This window comes from Grampus griseus (assembly GCF_964374135.1).
Source record: "Grampus griseus genome assembly, chromosome: 6".
In the NCBI taxonomy this organism is placed as follows: Eukaryota; Metazoa; Chordata; class Mammalia; order Artiodactyla; family Delphinidae; genus Grampus; species Grampus griseus.
This window is the reverse complement of record NC_139000.1, coordinates 5827646-5850681: the sequence shown is the minus strand read 5'-3', so window position 1 is coordinate 5850681 and position 23036 is coordinate 5827646. Positions and strand designations below refer to the sequence as shown.

General features: G+C 58.1%; 1 protein-coding gene across 1 annotated transcript in view; it reads left to right on the top strand.

The window, feature by feature from the left end:
* Positions 1-23036, top strand: part of HMCN2 (hemicentin 2) — a gene marked incomplete at its 5' end in the record, with an annotated part of 150996 nt that overhangs the window by 70317 nt on the left and 57643 nt on the right. The window contains 20 exons of the mRNA XM_082656533.1: positions 1529-1783; positions 2432-2518; positions 5747-5941; positions 6838-6968; positions 7305-7452; positions 7865-7991; positions 8817-8971; positions 9937-10215; positions 11699-11980; positions 12340-12448; positions 12679-12848; positions 13729-13883; positions 14324-14420; positions 14867-14962; positions 16487-16663; positions 18313-18470; positions 19298-19421; positions 19848-20023; positions 21046-21142; positions 21338-21457. Coding sequence (XP_082512659.1) covers positions 1529-1783; positions 2432-2518; positions 5747-5941; positions 6838-6968; positions 7305-7452; positions 7865-7991; positions 8817-8971; positions 9937-10215; positions 11699-11980; positions 12340-12448; positions 12679-12848; positions 13729-13883; positions 14324-14420; positions 14867-14962; positions 16487-16663; positions 18313-18470; positions 19298-19421; positions 19848-20023; positions 21046-21142; positions 21338-21457 — 3138 coding nt within the window. The remainder of the gene's footprint in view (positions 1-1528; positions 1784-2431; positions 2519-5746; positions 5942-6837; positions 6969-7304; positions 7453-7864; positions 7992-8816; positions 8972-9936; positions 10216-11698; positions 11981-12339; positions 12449-12678; positions 12849-13728; positions 13884-14323; positions 14421-14866; positions 14963-16486; positions 16664-18312; positions 18471-19297; positions 19422-19847; positions 20024-21045; positions 21143-21337; positions 21458-23036) is intronic.

Genomic DNA, 23036 nt, shown 5'->3' with positions numbered 1-23036 from the left:
GTGATGAGCAGGGCCTCAGAGTCGGCAGAGCTGGGTTCGAATGCTGACTCTGTCACGGACTGGCTGTGTGACCTTAGGCCAGCTGCTTGGCTTCTCTGAGCCTTGGATTCTTCTTCTATAAAGTGGAGGTAATAACGCCTGTCCCATAGTTGTCAGAAAGGGTATTGATGACATCAGGCACTCAGCACGGTGGAAACTGCTGTTGTTTTCAGCAAGTGTTTTTAGGGGGGTAGTGGGCAGGGCATGTACACCCTCGTGCTCCTAGACAGTGAGGCTCTGGGCTCCGGGTCGGGGAGCTGATCTCTGCCCAGGGGCCAGCTTCCATAGATGGTCTTATCTTTGGGCTCCTACTCTGAAGCTGGGAAGGGAATGGGTGTCCTCAGCTTCCCCCGAGGGCCCAGGACACTTGTCCTCGTCTTTGAGAATTCTCCCAGGCTCATCCAGTCTGGCCCCACGGAAGCCACCTGGATTCCTGGTCACACAGACCCAGCCTTGGGGCCGGTCCAGCTCCTATGAGCCAACGCAGTGGGTGACTCTGGTCGAGTCACACAACCTTTCTGAGCCTCAGTTTCTGCATCTGCAAAATGGACATAGCATCACCCACCCCATAGGAGGCACCAACTGGGATGGAGGATGGGAAAGTTGCTTGAAAAACACAAATGCAGAAGAAAAAATACCCACCATCCTCCCCAAGCCAGGAAAGGGGAAGAGTGAGCTGGGAACCCTGAGAGTGAGTCTAGCCGCAGTGTTTTAGGCGCCGCTGTGGAGCAGGCTCCCTGCTGGCTGCTCTAGTCCTGCATCTCATTCCATCCCAGGGCTTCTTTGTGAGGAGGGGAAACCGAGGCTCCAGCCAGTGCGGGGTCCTGTGGCCGAGAGGGACAGGGCTGGGATTTGAGCCTCCCCTTCTGTACATGCTGCCCCCTGGGCTGAGTCAGTCCCGCCGCCCCCTGGGCCTCGATGTCCCCATCCAGCACTGAGCTGGTGTTTCGGTGGTTCTCAAATGGTGCTGGGTGCAAGCCTGGGGGTAGGGATGGGGGTGGGGGCTGGGGGGAGAGTAAGCTGAGCACGGAGGAGCGACTTTTTTTGTGTGTGTGGTACGTGGGCCTCTCACTGTTGTGGCCTCTCCCGTTGTGGAGCACAGGCTCCGGACGTGCAGGCTCAGCGGCCATAGCTCACGGGCCCAGCCGCTCTGCGGCATGTGGGATCTTCCCGGACCGGGGCACGAACCCGTGTCCCCTGCATCGGCAGGCGGACTCTCAACCACTGCACCACCAGGGAAGCCCGAGGAGCGATTTTTTGATGGCAACACGTGTGTTCAAGGGAAAGGCTGATTCTACTCTTGCAGGGGGGGTCCACACGGGATGTCCTACTGTCAATCGCCCCCCACAATGACGATTTCTGCTGGTTGGCGACGGCCAGGGGTGTGGGGAGCCCTGCAGCAGGCCGGGCCCTCTCTGTAAGTCTGGGCTCTTGTGACTCCCCCCACCCAGGGCCCCTGCCTTGACAGCCCTCCCCGTGGCCCTGTCAGTGCCCCCCCAGGTGCAGCCAGGCCCGCGGCTCCTGAAGGCACTGGTGGGGGAGGCTCTGGACCTGAACTGCGCGGCCGAGGGCAACCCGGAGCCCCAGCTGACCTGGTCCAAAGATGGGGTGGCCCTGCGGGGCGGGGGGCCCAATGGCTCCGTCCACTTCATGGCCATCCAAACCTCGGACGCTGGGACGTACCGCTGTGAGGCCTCCAGCAGCGCTGGGGTGGATGCCTGGGAGCTGGAGCTCAGGGTGCTGGGTGAGTCTCCCCTGAACCCCAGAGCTTACCTCCCCACTCCTTCCCCAGCAGCAGCTTGGGCTTCTGAGCTGCTGGACCCCTTCCTTCCACCCAGCCCCCAAAGCTGTGTCGGGCCGCTTTTGCCAGCCCGGGGGGGGCTCCGTCCTCGGAGTGGGGTGCAGGCGCCGTGACGTGGTGATTGAAGAGCAACGGGCCAGCTTCTCCCACTTTCCAGCTGGACAGCCATCGGCCAGTCATTTACACTCTCTGACCCTGTAACATGGGTCCAGTAACATGTGAGGGGTCAGTGAGAGAATGCGTGTGAAGTGCCCGGTGCATAGAAAGTTCTGGATCCCTGGTGCTAGCATTTTCACTATGATGAATTTGAAACACACTCAGAGAAGGCAGGGCAGGACGATCCTGAGCTCAGCCCCCCAGCCCGCGGGGTCGTGCGTGGCACTGTTCCACGGGCCACCCCTCAGGGGGTGAGCTGGTGCCACGGCCCTGACTCTCCCCGAGGCTGCGGGCTGGAACGCGGGGCTTGTACCCCCTTATTCCAGCTGGGGTTCTGGATGGGAATGCCCCCTCCACCAGCCCTGGGCTCCTGGTCGGGGGAGCACCAGGCCTTGGGTTTGGGTGTGTGACTGTGGCCGCCTTACCTTCCACCAGAGCCGCCGTACTGGGGGGCCGATGAGACCAGTGGCCTGCTGGAGAGGGTAGCAGGAGAGAACGCCAGCTTGCCGTGCCCTGCCAGAGGTGAGGCTGGGCCCTGGGCCCTGGGCTGGGAGGGGGAGAAAACCCACCCATGTTTCAGCGCCCTCGGTCACTGTGGGCAGTGCGCGTGGGTGTGGAGGCTTGTGGGGTCCCCACTCCTGTCCAGGACCATGCCAGGAACTTCATCCCATCAGCAGCCCTATAGGATGGGTGTTAGCATTAGCTCTTTTTTTTTTTATTAGGGGCAATTTAGGCCCAGAGCGGTTAAGAGGGTTGCCTGAGGTCACAGCCAGAAGGTGATGTAACTCAGGGAGTATAATCTGCTTTAACCCCAGCCCCGAGTGACCGTTAAACCCTGGGCCCCTCTGCGCCTGGGGATTGTAACAGCTGGGGCTGAGGAAGGCCCCAGGGTCCTAGGATCGGTGCTTGGTGGCCCCTGCCTCTCCCCAAGCCCCAGGCTTTCTCACAGGGCATGGCTTCACGCAGTCCTGGGCAAACCAGTCCTTTGGGACCCCCTTTGGGCTACAGCACAGTGTGGGATTGAGATAGCCACCCGGTGCCGGGCAGTTCACACCTCCTTTCTGAGCCTCAGTTTTCTCAGCTGTCCAGTGGGGTCACACCTGTCCCTCCACACAGGCCCAGTGGGCCCAGTGGACGGCAGGAAGTTTAGGCCCCAGCACCATGCCTGGCACATAGTAGGAGCTTGCGGAAACGTGTTGAATGGATTCTACTGTTCTGTGAAATCTCCCTGCGGCACCCGGTGGATCCCACTGGCTGCCAGAGTCGCTTCTGGCTGTGGATCAAAATGGCCAAAATGTCTCCCCTGTGCATAGATGATGCTCTCTAGAAGGGCAGGTGTCTGGGTGTCTAAGAAGCAAGTGGTAGCTTACAAAAAGCCTGGCAGGAGCCAGGAGAGCTGGCTGTAGGCTGCACTGCACCTCCTCATGCCACGGGATCCAGGGAAGCCCTTGGAATGGGACAGAGCTAGGGCCAGGTAGGAGGCAGGTGGGAGCAGACCACCTGGAGGGGCCATCGTCCCGCTCTTGACCAGGGCGCCACCTTGTGTCAGTATCTGGTAACAGCAAGGAACCTGTAGGGCCCTCCCGGGACGTGGGAGGTAGGAGGTGGGACCACCAGCCCCGGCCTCCTGCCCTGATACCCCACAGTCGCTCACAACCCCAGCATCAACCCTGGTCAGCCAGGGGCCTGTCCTCTGAGCCTGGCTTCAGCCAAGTCAGCATAAGCCAGGTCCCCTCCATCACAACTGCCTGTCTCCGCCCCGCGTCCCACCCCACCCCCCTTGGCCTTCTCTCTTTCAAGCAGGTGGCTGCCCGGTGGGCAGTGTTGGGCACTGGTATTCACCAGCCATGTGACCTTGGGCTCGGAGGGCTCTGAGGGAGAAAGGAGAAAGCCTGGAGCACAGAGGGCGTGACCCATGGGAGCCCTGGTACCTGCAGTGGGTGGCACTACCCGCCTCCTCCTCGTGGGGTGGGACAGAGGCCAGGATTTTGGACATTGCTCCTCTCTTGGTCTCTGTAAAATGGGAGTGGAGGCAAGATGAGGGGTTTTTCAGCAACAGCCCTGAGTCCCTGGAGTCTTCCCATCACAGAGCAGTGGTGCAGTTCTGTGTGGTTAGAGCTCATTTAGGGGTTAGATGTTTGCATTTAAAAAAAAAAAAAAAGCTTCCAAGGTTCAAAACTCAATACCCCTCAAGGCTGGCTCTGAAGTCCTGGTCTCTGGGTGGCGGGAGCACGGGCTGGGGCCTTTGGGAAAAGATGAGGAACTGGGAGGGGCATGTGTGTGTCTGTGGGCTGTATGTGTGTGTGTTGTGTGTGTGTTCACACCTGTGTCTCCATGCTGGGGAGCAGCTGGGACACTCCAGCAGGCATCCTGGGCAGACACAGAGGAAACGGCAGAGGGTTCTGTGAGAAAACAGACACAGGGGATTAAGTACCTAAAGATCGCAGAGCATGGGTGGCGCTCCTTTTCCCTCAGGGCCAGCGGGCAGAGCCCCCAGCACTTAAGCAGGAGCAGTCAGTACAGGGTGGGGGGGGCAGGGGCCCTCCCGAACGAGACGACACCCCGGATGCCCCGGATGTGCCGCATCTTGATCGCAGCCCCATTCCCCCCAGATGGGGTGTCTCACCCCTCCCTCCAAAGGTGAGGATAAAAGAGCAAGTGAGGCAGAGAGAACGTGCTTATAGAGAGCCCCGAGCTGCCAGGGGAGTCGGCAGATCAAGTGGGGGTGTGGTGCGTGATAACTGGTATTTAGCAACGATTATGACCCCAATGGGGAGTGATGGAAGGGCTGCAGGCTGCCTGCCCTGCAGGCAGGGCAGTGGGTAAGGGCTGCCCTTGTCCTGAGATCACTCAGCAAGTCTGCAGAGTTGGGGCTCACGTGACCCAGGCCCCGCTGCGACCACTGGGCGCCATGCCTCATGGGCACGTGTGCTGCTTGGAATGCTGGGTCATTCCTTCAACACCGATCTGAGGACCTACTGTGTGCCCTGGCCCAGTGGGGCAGCTGTTCATCCCGCACCCACCGTGTGCCGGGCCGTGTGAGCCGACAGCCTGGTGGCAGAGCCAGACGCTGCACAGTCCGACGTGAGGAGTGTCGGAGAAGGGCCTCCAGGGGGACTGCGGCGCTGCGGCTAGGGGTGTGTGGCCAGCGGTGTCCGCCTCATGCCTGTGAGGGGAAGCACAGGCCCGGTCCACCTGGGGCCTCCACCGTTTATGCGCGGATCCGATGGGACAATATGGGTACTGAGCACGGCGGGCTCATTCATTCAGGTAGCACCTGCTGTGTGCCAGGCGCTGGGCTTGCAGCTGGGGGTGCAGCAGGGAACAAAGCAAAGACTTCGGACCTTGTGGGGGGAGACAGACAATAAGCCAAAAAAAAAAAAAGCCTAAAAAAGTGCATCTTATGTACATTAGAAAGTTGGAGATGGCAGGCAAAAGAGAAAACACAGGGCAGGTGAGGGGGTTGGGAGTGCAGATGAGGTGGGGCCTCTGCGAGGGGAACCAGAAAAGGCTCTGGCCCCTGTGCCTGTGGCCCTCGGGCCGCTGGGAGGCCACGTGGACGCACAGCACTGGGTGGGGAGGTGGCAGGTGTGTGAGCAGCTGCTGCTCCTCTAGCCTGGGAAGCAAGGAGGTACCTGAGACCTCCCCCCCACCCCGAGGGTCAGCATCACTTGCACGGGGGTGGGGGCAGTGTGGGTGTGGACAGGGAAGGGGACAGGTTTTCATGCTGATGACTCTGTGCCCTCTCAGGGACGCCCAAGCCGCAGATCACGTGGCGGAAGGGCCCGTCCTCGGAGCCCCTGCGTGGCCGGCCGGGCCTGGCAGTGCTGGATGAAGGCTCTCTGTTTCTGGCCTCGGTCTCTCCCACCGACGGTGGAGACTACGAGTGTCAGGCCACCAACGAGGCGGGCTCCGCATCCAGGAGAGCCAAGCTGGTAGTCCATGGTGAGCAGGGACCCCAGAGCTGGGGAACGGCTTGTACACACCTCCCAGTGGTACGCATGGATGCCTGGGTGGGGCAGCGCCAGCTCCCCAGCCTGAGAGCTCACCGCAGGGGAGGCCACAGGTCCCTGCCCTCCCCGACCCCGTGCTTGTTGGGGAGGGCTTGAGGGTGTTAGGAAAGTGGCAGGTTGCATGGGCGTCCCCTTCCCCAGAGAGACCCCCACGGATACAGTGTAAGGAGAAGAACCTGGAACTCCACAAATGGCTCTAAAATGGTCTAGTGAATTTATTTTAGAAAGCTCACTGAGGGCAGATGAGAGTCCCAGAGCCCACCTCCCACTGAAGCTGCTGAAACTACCCAAGGTTCCTGTTCTTCCCTGCAGCAGGAAGAGCTTCCCACAGCTCCCGCCCCTGGTGCTGTGTGCAGGGGGAGGGGAGCCCTTCTCCTCAACACGGGCTCATGGAGGGGATGGGAGAAGCAGTTTTATGGTTCCCGGGAAGTTTGTTTCAAGGACATACCTAGGCCCCATCTTCAGAGATTCTGACTCGGGGCGGGGGAGGGTACCCCCCTAGGTGACCATGACAGCAGTTTGGGTGTACAGCCAGATGGATCCCCGGGGGTCTCGCATCTTACAAAGCTGGATGTCAGAGCCCGTAGACAGTTCCTGGGCACGACCAGCGCGAGGTCCCAGGGCGAGGCCGCTGTGGCCATTCCCAGGTCCACGTGGCTCCTGATGGCCACATCAGGGGCTGGGGCGGGCATCCTGGAACCCCAGGATCTGGGGAAGGGCGGGAGTTGGGGCTGCCCGTCCAGGTGGGGAAGAATGCCCCAGGAGGGGTCCGGGTGGCCGTGGCTGTCCTGGGAGGGGGCAGCTCCTCTGCTTCTCTTTGCTCCCAAGTGCCCCCCAGCATCCGGGAGAACGGGCACAGGGCCAACGTGTCAGGCATGGCCGGGCAGTCCCTGACGCTGGAGTGTGATGCAAATGGCTTTCCAGCCCCCGAGATCACATGGCTCAAGGATGGGCAGCAGGTGGGTGTCCCCTGGGGTGGATGGGCTGTGGGGGGGATTTGGATAGGGTACAGACCTTCTGGATGGGTTCCTGCATGTGCCAGGTGTGGCGGGGAGGTGTGACAAGTGGCAGTTGTCTTTGGGGATGCACTGGGACTCAGGGCCATGGAAGACCGTGGGCCCACGATGAAGCCTGAGGGGCTGCCTGGTGGAGAGGGCACAGCACCGTTATGGGAATCAGAAACCCTGGGTTCCGGTCACCAACCAGCTCCCTGGGCCTCAGTTTCCTCATTGCTGATGGGGGATGCGGGGTAGCCAGACCCCACTCACGAGCTCCCTCTGCCCTCTTCTGCCCAGATCCCCGAGGTGGGCAGCCACCGCCTCCTGGACGGGGCCCGGGCCCTCTACTTTCCCAGGATCCAGGAGGGCGATTCTGGCCTCTACTCCTGCAGGGCCGAGAACCAGGCTGGGACTGTGCAGAGGGACTTCGATCTCCTTGTGCTCAGTGAGTGAGGCCAAGCCCTCCCAGCTCCCAAGTGTGTCTGGCCCTGCAACCCCTCCCCTTTTAGGCGGGGCGGGGGAGGGAAACTACCGGCTGGGAGCCGGGGGCTTAGAGGGGCGCATGGCAGACCTGGTCCCTGTCTTCACATAACTATGGGGGCAGACATTGGACAATCACATCATTAGCCTTGTAATGACATTATGCATTATGATGTGCTACGAAAGAGCGCTGCTGGCAGCTGAGGACGCGCAGAGCAGGGGCCGATCCAGCCAGGGGTTTGGGGAGCTTCCCATGAGGGCCGGGTAGGAGAAGGGAAGGGTGACCAGGCAGGGGTCCTGCACATGCAAAGGCCCTGCAGCAGGCGGGGCTTGTAGGGGTTGAGGATTTTTCTCCCCCCACCCTTTCTCGCCCCCAGTCCCACCTTCCGTGCTTGGAGCCGAGGCCCCTCAGGAGGTGCTGGGCCTGGCTGGTGTAGGGGTGGAGCTGGAGTGCCAGACCTCGGGGGTCCCCACGCCCCAGATGGAATGGACCAAGGATGGGCAGTGAGTGACCCCCGACGGGTAGTGTTGGGGTGGAGCCTCGGCCTGGGCTGGTGGAGAGGGCCTCTGGGGAGAGGGAACTCTGCAGGGTTAGAGCTCGACAGGCCTTGCACGAGCCAGCCAGGGCCCAGGCAGAGGGCGGTGTGGGGCACATCCACCCCCCAGCCTGAGATCGCCCAGGTGAGACCCTGCTTCAAATGGCAGGGTTTTCTCATCACTTAGCCAGCCTTCCTTTCATTTCTAAAACTTTTTCAAAGGTGTCTTTTAAGGTATTTTAAATTTTAAGGAATCAATATGATGCTTACCATTCCAAAGTGCACAGTTCAGCACGCTGTGTTCAGTACTAAACACAAGTGCATCCACAGTGTTGCACATCCGTCGCCTCTATCTGGTTCCAGAACATTTCATCACCCCCACAGGAGGCCCTATACCCATTAGCACTCACTGCTCTGTTCCTCCCTCGCCCCAGCCCCTGGCAACCACTAACCTCCGTCTCTGTGAATGTCCCTGTATTTCATATAGATTTCATGCAGTCATACGTGTGTAGTCTTTCGTGTCTGGCTTCTTTCACCTAGCGCACAGTTTTCAAGGTTTTTTCATGTTGTAGCAGGTTTCAGTACTTCCTCCCTTTTCATGGCTGAATAATATTCCATTGTAGGGATGAACCACTTTTTGTTTATCTGTTTATCCATTGATGGGCACTTGGGTTGTCGGTACCTATCAGCGACTGTGAATCTTCCAGGTTTCCGTTTCCCAAGCAGCAGGCTCCCCTCTGTGTAGCCTGCCCCTGCCAGCTGGCCTTACTGACAATCTTGACCATCTTTCCAGACCTGTCCTTCCGGGGGACCCTCGAATCCAGCTGCAGGAGGACGGCCAGGTTCTCAGAATCACCACCAGTCACCTGGGGGATGAAGGGTGGTACCAGTGCGTGGCCTTCAGCCCAGCCGGCCAGCAGGCCAAGGACTTTCAGCTCAGAATCCACTGTGAGCCCAGCCCCTTCCCGGCCCCCACCACGGGCTACCCACTGCATGGAGGGAAGACGAGGGCACAAACGGGGGCCTATGAGGAGCGAGCACTGGGGGGGCGGCGGGGTGGGGTGGACCGGGAAGAACAGAGGGAATCCGGCCCAATGTTTCCCAGATCCCACTGTCCCCATCTGAGCTTCACAAGTTTTCCTATTCCTGATACCACTCAGGATGATTGTTTAAATCAAGTCACTTTTCTTTACACCGAAACTCATTTATGTAAAAGGATGCGTAACACATCAAAGGGAAGTAGGAACCAGGGCTGCTTGGCCTTCGTGGGAGGAAGCTGTGAAAACAAATGCAACCAAAGAGGGATTTTGGAAACCCTTAGGCGTGAGCTGCCTGCATGTGGTAAAAAGGGCAGAGTAGAAAGTTCTAGAAAGGTTACGAACATAGTCGCACCAAACGCACCAAACAACCGTTTCGTTTGTCGTAATCAGGCAGGAAGGAGATTTGGGGAGGGTGTAGCTGTTCTGTTACGAGATGCATGCCCACGTGCCCTGAGGGTCAGCTTAGGTACCACCCATGGTGTGTGACCTGCCCCGTAGGAACCCCGGATCCAGTTCGGCCCCTCGTGTTACAGATGGGGGCACTGAGCCCCAGAGAGGGGAAGTGACCTATGCAGGTCATACAGCGAGTCAGAGGCAAAGTGGGGTCCGGAGGCTGACCTGTGGCCCCTCCCCCCTTTCTGCGCCCCTTGTGATGGCCGGGCTTGCCCCCCACGTCAGCGTGTCCCTGGCCGGTATCTCCTGTCTGTCCCCAGAGCCCCCCACCCCTCCTCCCACCCCTGCAGTAGAAGCCTGTGACATGTGCGGTGCTTGTGGCCCACAGACAGGTGCATGGGGCTGCAAGGGGTGGGACACCAGCCACCTCGGTGCTGGGCAGGCTCCCTGTGATTGCCCCCCGCCCCCCATTGTCCTCAGCACCTCCCACCATCTGGGGCTCCAACGAGACAAGTGAGTTGGCCGTCATGGAGGGCCACCCCATGTGGCTCCTGTGTGAAGCCCGAGGAGTGCCCACGCCTGACATCATCTGGTTCAAGGATGGGGACCCCCTGCTTCCAAGTGCCGGGGCCGTCTACACCAGGGGCGGCCGACAGCTGCATCTGGAGAGGGCCCAGGGCTCGGACACTGGCATCTACACCTGCAGGGCCAGCAACCCCGTGGGGGTCATGGAGAAGGCCACCCGGCTGGAGGTTTTCGGTGAGCGGCCCGGGGTCACAGCAGGAGCAGTGGTCAACTGGGGCGAGTGGTGGGAGGGAGTCTGGGCCGGGGTGGCCTCCATCTGGCTCTAAAGGTGGGTGAAGGGAGCAGACAGAGGCCCAGGAAAATGCGAATGAGGGGTTACCCAGAGAGAAGGGTCATCTCAGCTCGTCCAGCCTTCCTCAGGCGGGTGAGGAAACCGACGCCAGGGGAAGGGCCTGTCTCGGGGCCCCAGCGGAGCCGAGTGGAGAATCCAGGTCTCCCCCTCGTGGTTTAGGGCTTCTCAGGAAGTTGCGCCCACACCCCCACGACCACAGCTAATAACTAACTGCTCTTAATTAGCCACGCACTGTGGTCCAGACCCCCTGGGGCTCGTCACAGCGCTAGCTAATTTAATCACGGCACAGGGACTAGGGCCCTGGTCCCCCCACTCATGGGTGAGCGTGGTGGGCTCTGGGGCTGGCCCAGGTCACCCCGCTGGGAGGTGAGAGGACCCAGTCCCTACCTCGAGGGTCTGACTTGCGCTCAGTTAACCTCAGCGTTGGCCTGCCTGGAGGGGCTTGGCTCTGAGGACATGTGAAGAACTCAGAGGACAGGGTGTGTGCGGGAGGGCAGGGATGGGTCTGAGCAAATGAAGTTTAGAAGGCAGAGTGCAGCCTGGTGGGGTCATTCTGGTCCCTCTCGAGGAATCAGCTCCGGAGCTCTGGTCCCCAAAGATACAAAGGGCTTGGATGCTGGAGTCCTGGGGACCCCAAAGGGAAGTTGAGGTGTGTGGGGTCTACGGGCAGCAGCCAACTCCGGGATTCTTATTCAGGGATCTGAGAACCTCCTGGAAATGGATGGAAAATGCACGTGTGTGTTTTCATTATATTTTCAGTGGGGCTAGTGACCCAGGCAATGTTGAGAAGCCCATCCCGTTCCCTCATCGCCCCATGTCTCCTGGCAATGACTCTGTGGGCTTAGCAATCTGGGGGCCCTCCCCAAGGGGAAGAGAGAAGCCCCCCCTCTGGCTACCCCCTTGGCCATCACTGGCTGAGTTAGGAGCCCCCAGAGGCCGGGCCGTCTGGGCTAGGGTCTGCTCGCCTCCTCAGGCCAGGGAGGGGACCAGTAGTAGGAGTAGAGGCTCTGGTCTTGGGCTCTGGGGAACCCATCCCTTTGGGTTCAGCAGATCTTGAGACCTACCGTGTGCAGATACTGGAGACGCACAGAGACAAGTGTCGTTCTGCTCAGGCTGAGCTCACGGGGGTCGCAGGGTGTGGAGAGACGATGCAGGCAGTGCGGGGGGGCTGGGAATGACACCAAGGGGCAGAGGAGGGAGAGAGTGCTTCCAGCCAGGGCGCCGGGGGAGGCGCCCCGGAGGAGGTGATGTCTGAACAGGGGTTCCAGCTAGTGGAGGGGAGGAGAAGGCATTTCACATGGGTTGGGGTCTGTGAGGGACTTAACCAGGCTGCTGGTCCCTGAGCACCCCCTGCCTCTTCCCTAGTCCCGCCCACCATCGAGGGCGCTGGCAGAGGACCCCGTGTGGTGAAGGCCGTGGCCGGGAGGCCCTTGGCGCTGGAGTGTGTGGCCAGAGGCCACCCACCCCCCACCCTCTCCTGGCACCACGAGGGGCTACCCGTGGCGGAGAGCAATGGGACGTGGCTGGAGGCGGGCGGCGGCATGCTGAGCCTGGAGAGCCTGGGGGAGGCGTCTGGAGGCCTGTACAGCTGCGTGGCCAGCAGCCCCGCCGGGGAGGCCGTGCTGCAGTACTCCGTGGAGGTGCAGGGTGAGCCCAGGCCTGCCCCACCCGAGTCACCTGGGCCGTGGACCCCTCCTCCCACGCCTAGCCTGCTTCTTCCATTTCACGGACACTTCACGGCCATTAACCCTGGATAAGGCAGGGAACAGGGAGACAGGACTCCTGAGCCCTGGGTCTGGTGGGAAGACATTGAATAAACAGACCGATCCTGTGGGGAGGCTGAACTTGGGTGGTCCTAGAAGGCCTTCTGGACAAGGGGCCGTTTATGGGAGTGCCTGAAGGGTGAGGGGAAGCTTGGGCCTGGCTCTGGCGGCACTGGGACTTGGGAGGGCTGTAGGCCGGGATCTCCTCAGCTCCAGACACCCAATGGTGGCCCCTGCCCACAGTGCCCCCGCAGCTCCTGTTGGCTGAAGGCTTGGGCCCGGTGACCACCCTCGTAGGACAGCCCCTGGACCTTCCCTGCCAGGCCTCAGGCTCCCCAGTGCCCGCGATCCAGTGCGTATGGGGTGGTGGAGGCCAGAACTGGGGGACTGGGGTACAGGCAGAGAGCATGCTTTGGGGGTGGGTGGGGACGGGAGATGCTTCCCCTCCCAGGAGCATGAAAGAGGCCATGGAGCCCAGGACGTGAGGACAGGAGAGAGATGCTGCCTGGCCTCTTGGCCTGTCCTGTTGCCCCTACCTCCTCTAGCCTCAGGCTGACCCGTTCCCCTCCCCACACACCTTAGCTGGCTGCAGAATGGCCGTCCAGCCGAGGAGCTGGCCGGGGTGCAGCTGACCTCGCAGGGGACCACACTGCGCATCGACCACGTGGAGCTGGACCACGCGGGCCTCTTTGCCTGCCAGGCCACCAATGAAGCGGGCACTGCAGGGGCTGAAGTGGAGTTGTCTGTGCACGGTGAGGGCGGCCTGGCGTTCTGGGGCAATGACAGCCCGAGATGCCAGGGTGGGTGAAGCCAGCCTGACAGACGTGGGAAGGGCATGGAGCTGGTCTTCTCTGGACAGCATTCCTGGTCTGGACTTGCCAGCTCCCCAAAGAGACACAGGTGTGAGAGGGTGGTCTCAGCTGCTCACCACACTTGTCTACAGGCCTTCGATCCCCTCCCTAGCCTCCCCTCGACCCCAGCTCGCTCTCTATGCTGACCACGCTGAACTTCATTCAACTGTTAAAATACGTTGGCTTTCTTACCTCCAGTCCTGCAAATGCTGTTCCCTCTGCCTGGAACATTCTTCCTCTTTGCCTGATTAGCTCCTCCCTATCTTTCAGGTGTGTCCTAAAAAACACCCCTTCCTCCAGGAAGCCCTCCTTGATTCCACCATGGTTATAATCTGCACTGCCCAACCTCTCGTGGCCATAACCCCCCACCTACTGTATTGGGATTTCTCGTTTGGCTGTTCATCTCCACTGCCCAGCTTGGGAGCTCTGAGGGCAGCACAGAACTTTCTCTGCTGTGTCCCTGTGCATAGTGCAGTGTGGGACACAGAGTAGATGCTCAGTGCACATGTGGATGGATAATGGATGGATGAATGATGGATGGATGGATGATGGATGGATAGATGATGAATGGGAGAATTTGAAAGGGAAAGACTAGCTCTGCCGGCTCTCAGTCTGGTGCTCTTTACCCTAAGGCCAGGTATCTGGAGGGTTGAGTGGAGGGAAGCTAGAGGCCAGCCCTGCAAGGCCACTCCCTCCCTCCCCAGGCATTGAAGAGGTTTCTGGGTGCCCACTGCACCCCTCCTGACCCTGACTGGGCCTCCCTGCCTCTCCCTCTGCCCAGAGCTCCCGTCGGTGGTCATAGTTGGGGGTGAGGACATCACAGCCCCTTTCCTGCAGCCTGTGACCCTCCAATGTGCAGGGACTGGGGTACCTACCCCAAGCCTCCGCTGGTGGAAGGATGGTGTGGCCCTGGCAGCCTCGGGGGGGAACCTGCAGGTACGTGCAAGGGCCCCAGGGCTGGCAGGCCAACCTTGCACAGGGGGAGGGGCTGCTTTTTAGCGGCCCCGGGGAGCCCAAGCGGAGCTCTGGCAGCCTGGGGGCAGGACAAACAGAGTCCACTCATCCTAGAAATGCTCAGTGGACCTTGGGGTGCTGGGTCTGAAGAAGGAAGGGAGCCCTAAGCCTAGTCGAGGTCCCCGGAATTTGAGCTCCCAGAGGGAGAAAATGGGGGGAGGGGAGTATCCCCAAGACCAGAGGGATCCCCTGGAATCTGAATGTGTGGCTCAGAACTCCAGCCGGAACCACGCTTGTGCCCCTGCCTCACTTCTCCTGCGCTGGGGTCAGCAACAGCCCGGCCACTTGCCATGTCCGTGTTGCTCTGACCCCAGGCCCCACCCACATCCTGGCACACACCTGCCTTTCCTCCTCTCCACCAGATCGAGAAGGTGGACCTGAGGGACGAAGGCATCTACACTTGTGCTGCCACTAACCCGGCTGGGGAGAGCAGGAGAGACGTGGCGCTCAAGGTGTTGGGTGAGGATGTGGGTGGAGGCAGAGCCTGGACCTGGGGTGGTGGGTGATTGAGGGCCCGCAGGGCTGCCGTGGGGGGTTGGGGACGGCTGGGGGTTCTAAAATTAATGTCACGTACTTAACTTTAGAAGTAGAAAATCAGTTGCTCTGTGGTCGCTTTTGGTTGTTTTCTGCCGGATTTTCAGTGGACAGCCTTGTTCTCATTCATATGTATCTTTGCTTGTTCTTTTCATCTGGGGGCTCATTTAGGTCCTTGTGTATATGGGCAAATCCTTGCCCTTGTCACTCCTCGTGACTGCCTGGGGTCCACCTCCCCGGTGTGTCTGATGAAGGCTGTTCCTGGGGGGTCAGGCACCTTGGGAAGGCTGGGGAGGGGCACTGGGGAGGCTGAGATGAGCCACCCAGAGCCTGTACCCCCTCCAAGCCGGGGCTCTCCTCGTCTCCCCTAGTGCCCCCCAATATCGAGCCGGGCCTGGTCAAAAAGGCAGTGCTGGAAAATGCCTCCGTAAACTTGGAGTGTCTGGCTTCAGGCGTACCCCCTCCTGGTAGGTAAGACCCCTCCTGTTGGCTGAAAGCCACCTCCAGCCAACCCCAGTTCCCATCCAAAGAGGCGGGGCAGTGCCACAGGCACCACTCTGGCTGTGGACAAAGCAGGATGAGATCAGCAGGCCTTCCCCTTCCCTCCCCAGCGTTCCCCTCTTCCTTGTCAGCAGCCGTTTATGCAATGCCCATTACATGCCAGTCACTGCCAGCGCCCAGAGCCTTTGCACTGGTGTCTGAAACAAACCTGCCGGGTTTCTGCTGAGTTTGTGGCTTCACGGGGCCGCCCCAGGGCTGGCGGTGAGAAACAGGACCTGGAGGGCCTGGGCCTTTTCTCTAGACCAGCAGTTGAGCAAAGGTCTGAGAGCTACAGCTAGGTGTGGGTGCCCGGCAGACAGGATGGCCCCAGGAAGGGGGTCCGTTTCCTGTCCCCCATCTGAGCCAGCTCAGTCCTGCTTTGCCTGGGGTGGTGAGCCCTGGAGGTATTTGCCCTCTGCCATGGGGAAACCCTCTTCTGGGCTGGACCCTGGCAGGAGGTAAGGAAGTTGAAGATACAATCGGTCGTTACTAATTTATTTATTATCTCTTTATTAACTTATTTATTTTTAAATTGAAGTATATTGGTTTACAATATTGTGTTAATTTCTGCTGTACAGCAAAATGATTCAGTTATACATATATATATATATACATTCTTTTTTAATATGCTTTTCCATTATGGTTTATCATAGGATATTGAATATAATTCTCTGTGTTATACAGTAGAACTTTGTTGTTTATCCATTCTATGTATGATAGCTTATGTATGCTGACCCCAACCTCCCACTCCGTCCCTCCCCAACCCCCTTTCCCGTGGCAACCACCAGTCTGTTCTCTGTGTCCACGAGTCTGTTTTGTAGATAGGTTCATTTGTGTCATATTTTAGATTCCACATATAAGTGATATCATATGGCATTTGTCTTTCTCTTTCTTACCTCACTTAGTATGATAATCTCTGGTTCCACCCATGTTGCTGCAAATGGCATTCTTTTGTTCTTTTTTATGGCTGAGTAGTATTCCATTGTATATATGCACCACATCTTTATCCATTCCTCTGTCGATGGACATTTACGTTGTTTCCATGTCTTGGCTATTGTGAATAGTGCTGCTATGGACATGGGGGCGCATGTAGCTGTTTATAATTGGTCCATATTTATGAGGCTGCTGTTTTGGGGTATACTGTGTTCTCCTCTAAAGATCTCCCCCATGGGTGGTCTCCTGGCAGGGGGAGGACGTGAGGGGCTGGGCTGACTTTGACTCTCCTTGCTCCTGGCTGCCCCAGCCTGCATCCCTCTCTGCCTTCGGTTCCATCTCAGACAACACCGCCCTGTTCTGCCCCGCTCCCCTTCCTGGAGAACACTGGCTTTCTCCAGTGCCTGAAATAAAGGCACAGCATGTGGCCACCCAGGAAGCCTCTCCTGGATGCCCATGACACAGGGCACAGTCTGAAGGGCTGGCAGGGACCCTTTCATCTCTCTTCTCTTCACCAGATATCTCCTGGTTCAAGGGCCACCAGCCTGTCTCTGCCCAGAAGGGAGTGACGGTGTCAGCTGATGGGAGAGTTCTCCTCATTGAGCGAGCCCAGTCTTCTGACGCTGGGAGCTACCGCTGTGTGGCATCCAATGTGGCAGGCAGCACAGAGCTGCAGTATGGCCTACGGGTCAATGGTGAGCTGCCCTGAGACTAAAGGGATCCTTGTCCCCAAAGTTGTCTTCCATCCAGTTGTCCCTCAGTCTGTTCATCCATCTGTGTCCATCCATCCTTCCTTCCGTCCATCATCCATCCATCCATCCTTCCTTTCATCTTTCCTTCCTTCCACCCATTGATAATTTACCCATCCATTCTTCTATCCATGCATGGAAACACCCAACTGTTCTTCCACTGATCCAACCACCCATCCAGTCCTCTGCCTATCCCCCCATCCGTCCATCTAACCTTCCATTTATTCAAACGCCAGTTCCTCCATCTGTTGAGGACAGGCGTACCTCAGAGATACTGCAGGTTCATTCAGTTCCAGGCCACCACAATAAAGCGAATATCAAAATAAAGCAAGTCACATGAGTGTTTTGGTTTCCCGTTGCATAGAAAAGTTCTGTTTACACTATACTGTAGTAACTGTGCAGTAGCATTATGTCTAAAGAAAGTACAGACTTTAATTAAAAAGTATTTTATTGCTAAAAAATGCTAACCATCATCTGAGCCTTTGGTGAGTCATAGTAGCAACCTCAAAAGTCACTATAACAAATAGAACAGTAAGGGAAAAGTTTGAAATATGGCGAGAATTACCAAAAGGTGACGCAGAGACCAGAAGTGAGCCAATGCTGTTGGAAAAATAGCACCGATAGACTTGCTCAAGGCAGGGTTGCCACAAACCTTCCGTTTGTAAAAAACACAACATCTGCAAAGTGCAGTGAGGCGAAGCAGAGTAAAACGAGGTGTGCCTGTACGTGCTCTGGGCAGACCCTGGGGCTGCAGCCCTGAACAAGACGGACCCGGGAGCTTTCAGTCTAGTGGAGGATACAGTAACTGGATACTTACCCAAAGTACTGTTTCATGACGATTGTGATAAGAGCTAGGAAAAGTGAGGTACAACTGAATGCCTGGAACTGGGGCGCTGACCTGGCCTGGGGGGTCCCAGGAGGCATCTTGGAGAGCTGGATGCCTAAACGGAGACCATGTGCCACATGCTAAGGCTGTAGAGAATTGGAGAAACTGAAAGGAGGCTGGGGGCTTGGAGCTTACAGAACAGTGAGAGGAGGGGCCAGGGTGGTGCTGGGGACCAGATGGAGGCTGGAGAGATTGGGTCTTTATCCTGACAGCAGTGGGTAGGGAGCTGGACAGGAGGCTGGGACCCTGGGTGTCATGGCTCATGCCTCCCAGATACAACTGAATCTTCTGACCATTTTCTGCCCACGAGGGGCTGTCTGGAGGCTGATACCTCTGAGTTAGAAAGCAAAACCTGCCCAGGGATTCTCAACCCTGGTTACCCCTACACCATCCCCCTGATAATGACCTCGTGCTGACCAGAAGGCCCAAGTTGAGGTGCTGCTTCTGCCAGTTCCTAGCTGGTCAGCCCTGGGCAGGTGACTTCCCTCTCTGAGCCTCAGTTTCCCATCTGTGGAAGCCTCGTGATGGAGTTGGAAGGGTGAGATGAGCAACCTCAAGGACTGTGGAGCGCTGCGCCCATGTTGGGAGTGGCTGTCCCTAAGCTTTTGTTTGTGGCCGTGCGCTCCCGTGTGGGTACCCAGCCAGGGGCCCTGCCTGCTTCACCCCCAGCGGGGCTCAGCCTGTGCCCTGTGCCGCCCTCACCTTGCAGTGCCTCCGCGCATCACTCTGCCACCCAGCCTGCCGGGCCCCGTGATGCTCCACAGCCCGGTTCGGCTGACCTGTAACGCCACGGGAGCCCCCAGCCCCATGCTGATGTGGCTGAAGGATGGAAACCCTGTGTCCACTGCAGGGACCTCTGGCCTCCAGGTCAGTAGGGGTGGGTGGCCCTGACTCGCCTGCCGGGTGCCTCAGTGGGTGCTGGGAGCAGAGGTCAGGGCCTGGGAGTGCTGCGGGGAGACGGAAACAGTGATGGCCCAGGATGGTCGACTGGAGGGAGGAAGGGGAGATGCTGAACGGAGTCTAGAGCCAGGTGGTCTCCAGAAACGTAATGCACACCACCAAGGTGAACCAAATATGTAATTTAAAATTTTCTAGTAGCTGCATTAGGAGGAATAAAAAGAAACAGGTGAAACCAATTTTAATAATGCACTTTAAGGAATTCCCTGGTGGTGCAGTGGTTAGGACTCCTTGCTTCCACTGCAGGGGGTACGGGTTCGATCCCTGCTCGGGGAACTAAGATCCCAAAAGCCTCACAGTGTGGCATACATAAATAAATAAAAGTGTCCTTTGGCTACTTTATTTATTTATAAATAAATTAAAAGTGAATATTAAAAAAAAACTGCTGTATAAAAAATACATTTTAGTTCACCCAGTATATCCAAAAAGTATCATTGCATCACGTGATCAGTATAAGAAATCATTAACCAGACATTTTTGTACAAGCTCTTTGAAATCAGTCGTGCATCTTACACTTGGGGACCAGCCCTATCTCAAGGGCTCCCGAGCCATAGCCCCACTCCAGGGGACTGTTTCCCAGGACAGATGTTATTCCCCACCAGCCAGCAGAGGTCCTGGGGTCTGGGTAGAACTCGGGGTTCCTCTGCACTGTGGCGGGCCCCGGGGGTCTGGGACAAGCTGCCCGCTGTGCCTGCTAGCAGGGCCGGACCTCACGTGGACTTCCTTCTGGGCCACAGGTCTTCCCTGGGGGCCGGGTCCTCACGCTGGCCAGTGCCCGGGCTTCCGACTCCGGCAGCTACTCCTGCGTCGCCGTGAATGCGGTGGGCGAGGACCGCCGGGACATCATCCTGCATGTCCACGGTGAGTGTCAGGCCCTGGACTTTGCCGGGTGCAGGCCGGCGGCTCAAGAAGGTGGGGCTGGGGCATCCCCGGGGGTTGGATGTGGGAGGTCTGGCCTGGGACTGTGTCTGCCTTCATGTAGGGGTTAGTTGGACCCCCAGAGCCCTCTCCTAGCGTGTGAACTCCCCTGTTGTGGACAGGTGGGCGGGTGGGCCCTTTCCTCAGTGGTAACGTCTGGTACAACTAAAGTACAAAATCATATTCAGACTATTGACGTTGTTATAATGCACCATCCTCTTCAGGTTTGGGGGCCTCCTCTGAAGGTCATCAAGGGGAGGACGAGAGGGCTGCAGCTCAGGGGGTGGGCCCTCGTCCTAATGGTGACTTCCCATCCCTGGTGGTTGCTCCCGGCTGCTGAGACAGCCCCTGCCCCGCCCCCTCCCACAGTGCCCCCAAGCATCCTTGGAGAAGAGCTGAATGTGTCCGTCGTGGCCAACGAGTCAGTGGCCCTGGAGTGCCAGAGCCACGCTGTGCCCCCTCCCGTGCTGAGCTGGCGGAAGGACGGCCGCCCCCTGGAGCCCCGGCCTGGCATCCGCCTCTCCGCAGACAAGGCCTTGCTGGAGGTGTGCGGCCTCCCAGGCCACCAAGGGGGCCCCCACTGTGAGCAGAGCTGAGCCCTGAACAGGGCGGGCTGAGGTGCCCCCGTGAGCATCAGTTCAGCTCACTGTGACCTGCAGGCCCCTCCAGTCCCAGGACCCATCAGAGCTGCTTCCAGCCCCAGGACTGAGCCCTCAGTGGCGGGCGGGGGGGCACTTTCCTCAGGACCCCCACGAGTTTTTCACTCCTTGTTCGAAAGCCTCCTTGCCTTTGGGCATTTAAGGCCCTTCATCTGACCCGGCAAGGCAGGGGTTAACTAGGGTCAGGGACTCTGGAGTCACAACCTGGATTTAAAGTTTAGCTCCACCTCTCCGGACTACTGCCCCGTTGGGCGGTCGTGTTCTCACCACCCTGGCCTCTGCGCTCTCACCTGTGAGCACCTGTTGCCTTTCTTCTGGGGTGGCTGGGAGAGTCCTAGAGAACGCCTGTGAGGCCCCACCTGCCCCAGAGCACAGCTCGTCCATGTCAGCTGCGGGAGGGACGTACCTCTCCAAGGCGCGGGGAGAACCCTCCACTCCAGCCTGTTCCTCTTTCTCCCACCCCTCCACATCTTGTGATGTGATCATCCCCAACTCTGAGCCCCTTTCTTTGGTTTCCTCTGCCTGGAATACCGCCCCCTCCTTCCCTTCATTCTGCAAAGCCACAGCCTAGCTCCCTCACCCCCCTAGGTCAGGATCTGACCCCTGAGGACAGTGTCCCCTCCGCCTCCTCCTTGGAACAGGACTGGGCTGTGGATGTGAAGTGGGGTGAGGCTGGCAGGGCCACCATTTGTGCCCGGTCCATGTCAGGCCACCAAGGCCCTGGCTTCCAGAAACTTCCAGAAACTTCCCGGTACAAGAGGCGCAGCGGGTGCTACCACTGCTCCGTGGTTCCGGGTGGGAGGGGGGACTCAGCTATGTAAAGTGACATGCCCAAGGTCACACAGTCTGTCCGGGCGTAATCCCATCTGTGCCGCCCCCGCTGATGGGTTGTTTTTGCTCTCGGCCAGGTGGACAGAGCCGGGGTGGTGGACGCAGGCCGCTATACCTGCGAGGCGCGGAACCAGGCAGGCTGCTCGGAGAAACACTACAACCTAAATGTCTGGGGTGAGGTTCTCCTGGGCTGGGCTGGGGTCCCTCCCCCTGCCCCTGTGAGGGCTGGCTCTCAAGCCCTGGTGTTGGGGCTGCCTTGAGTGGGCTCTAGGATACAGCCCTCCTCCACCCCACCCTCTCCCCCACGGGGTCCCTTTCTTATCCCAGCCCACAACTTCCTGCCCACCTCACCTCCTCTGTTTCACTCAGTCCCTCCAGTGTTCCCCTCACCAGAGCCTCGCACCCTGACTGTGACCGAGGGGCACCCCGCCAGGCTGTCCTGCGAATGTTGGGGCGTCCCCTTCCCCAAGATCTCCTGGAGGAAGGACGGTAGGATGGCTGACCTCGCCCAGCCCTACCCTCATTGCCCCACCCAAGGAGGCTGCTCCCTGCCCTCGCTGGGTGCCCCCATTCTAGCTGAGTTGGAGGTGGGTGGGCTTACAGCCCTAGGGGGTGTGGGCGCTGGTTACAGAAGGCCCTGCAGCCCCTCCTCAGCCAATGAGAGCTGGATCGATCCTCAGGCCTCACTTCAGATGTCTCTTCTTCCAGGAAGCCCTCCCTGACCTCCACCCCAGTCTAGGCCTCCTTGACGCCACCCCTGTATGTTAGCTCATCATATTACCCACCTTAGTCCTTCAGTGTCTGCTCCTCCGTGAGCCCGTGAGCCCTGGGAGGCACTGTCTGGGAATTCAGCAGTGGCTAAGACAGTGCCCGGTACAAAACAGGTGCTCAATAAATATTTGGAATTCATTCATTTAACCAGTATTTGTTGAGAGCCTCTCGTACCAGGCTCCATTCTAGGTGCTGGACGTACGGCAGTGGATTGAGGCAGTCAGATAATAAATGAGAAGTTAGTATAGGCCTAACTCGTTTTATTGTACTTTGCTTTACTGAGTTTCGCAGATGTCCTGTTTTTTATAAATTGAAGGTTTATGGCAACCCTGCCTCCAGCAAGTCTATTGGTACCATTTCCCCAACATTTTCCAGCATTTGCTCACTTTGGGTCTCTGTCCCATTTTGATAATTCTCCCAATATTTATAACTTTTTCATTATCATAATTATGTTTGTTACGGTGGTCTGTGATTAGTGATCTTTGATATTACTATTGAAAAAAGATTATGGCTTGCTGAAGGCTCAGATGATGGTTAGCATTTTAAAGTATTTTTCATTAGGTTATGTACGTTGTGTTTTTAAACATAATAGTGCACACTTAATAGACTAAACATAATTTTTATATGCACTGGGAAACCAAAAAATCACGTGACTCCCTTTATTTCGATATACGCTTTTTGCATTTGTCTGGAACTGAACCTATGATATCTCCGAGGTATGCCTGTAAATGACCTCATACCTGACATGATAAGTGCAATGGAGAGAAATAAAAGCCAGGAAAGGGGAGAAGTCGTGAGGGGGGAGGGAGGTGGGATTTGCAATTTTAAGTTGGGTGGCCAGGGACATTTGACCAAGCAGATGTGGAGAAGGTGAGGGATGGGCATGAGGATATTGTAGGGAAAAGCATTCCAGGCAGAGGTGATGGCAGGTGCAAAGGCCCTGGGGCAGGGGTGAACCAAGCATGTTTGAAGAACAGCAAAGAGGCCAGTGGGGCTGGAGCAGATTCAGCAAGGGGACGGTACCAGACGATGGTCACCTGTGCGATGGGGGGGGATCAAAGGCTGTAAGGATCTTAGCTTTTACCTTGAGTGAGATGGGGCTTCTGGAGGGGTCTGGTTTGTACTCTAGATGGTTCCTACCAGCATGATGAGAATAGAGCATTGGGAGCAAGGGTGGGAGCAGAGTGGCCAGTGAGGGGGCTCCTGCAGGGATTCTGGGCAAGAGATGCTGGCACGTGGACTAGGTGGGTATCCATGAGGTGTTGGGAGGGGGCCGTAGTCTCGATGCATTTCAAAG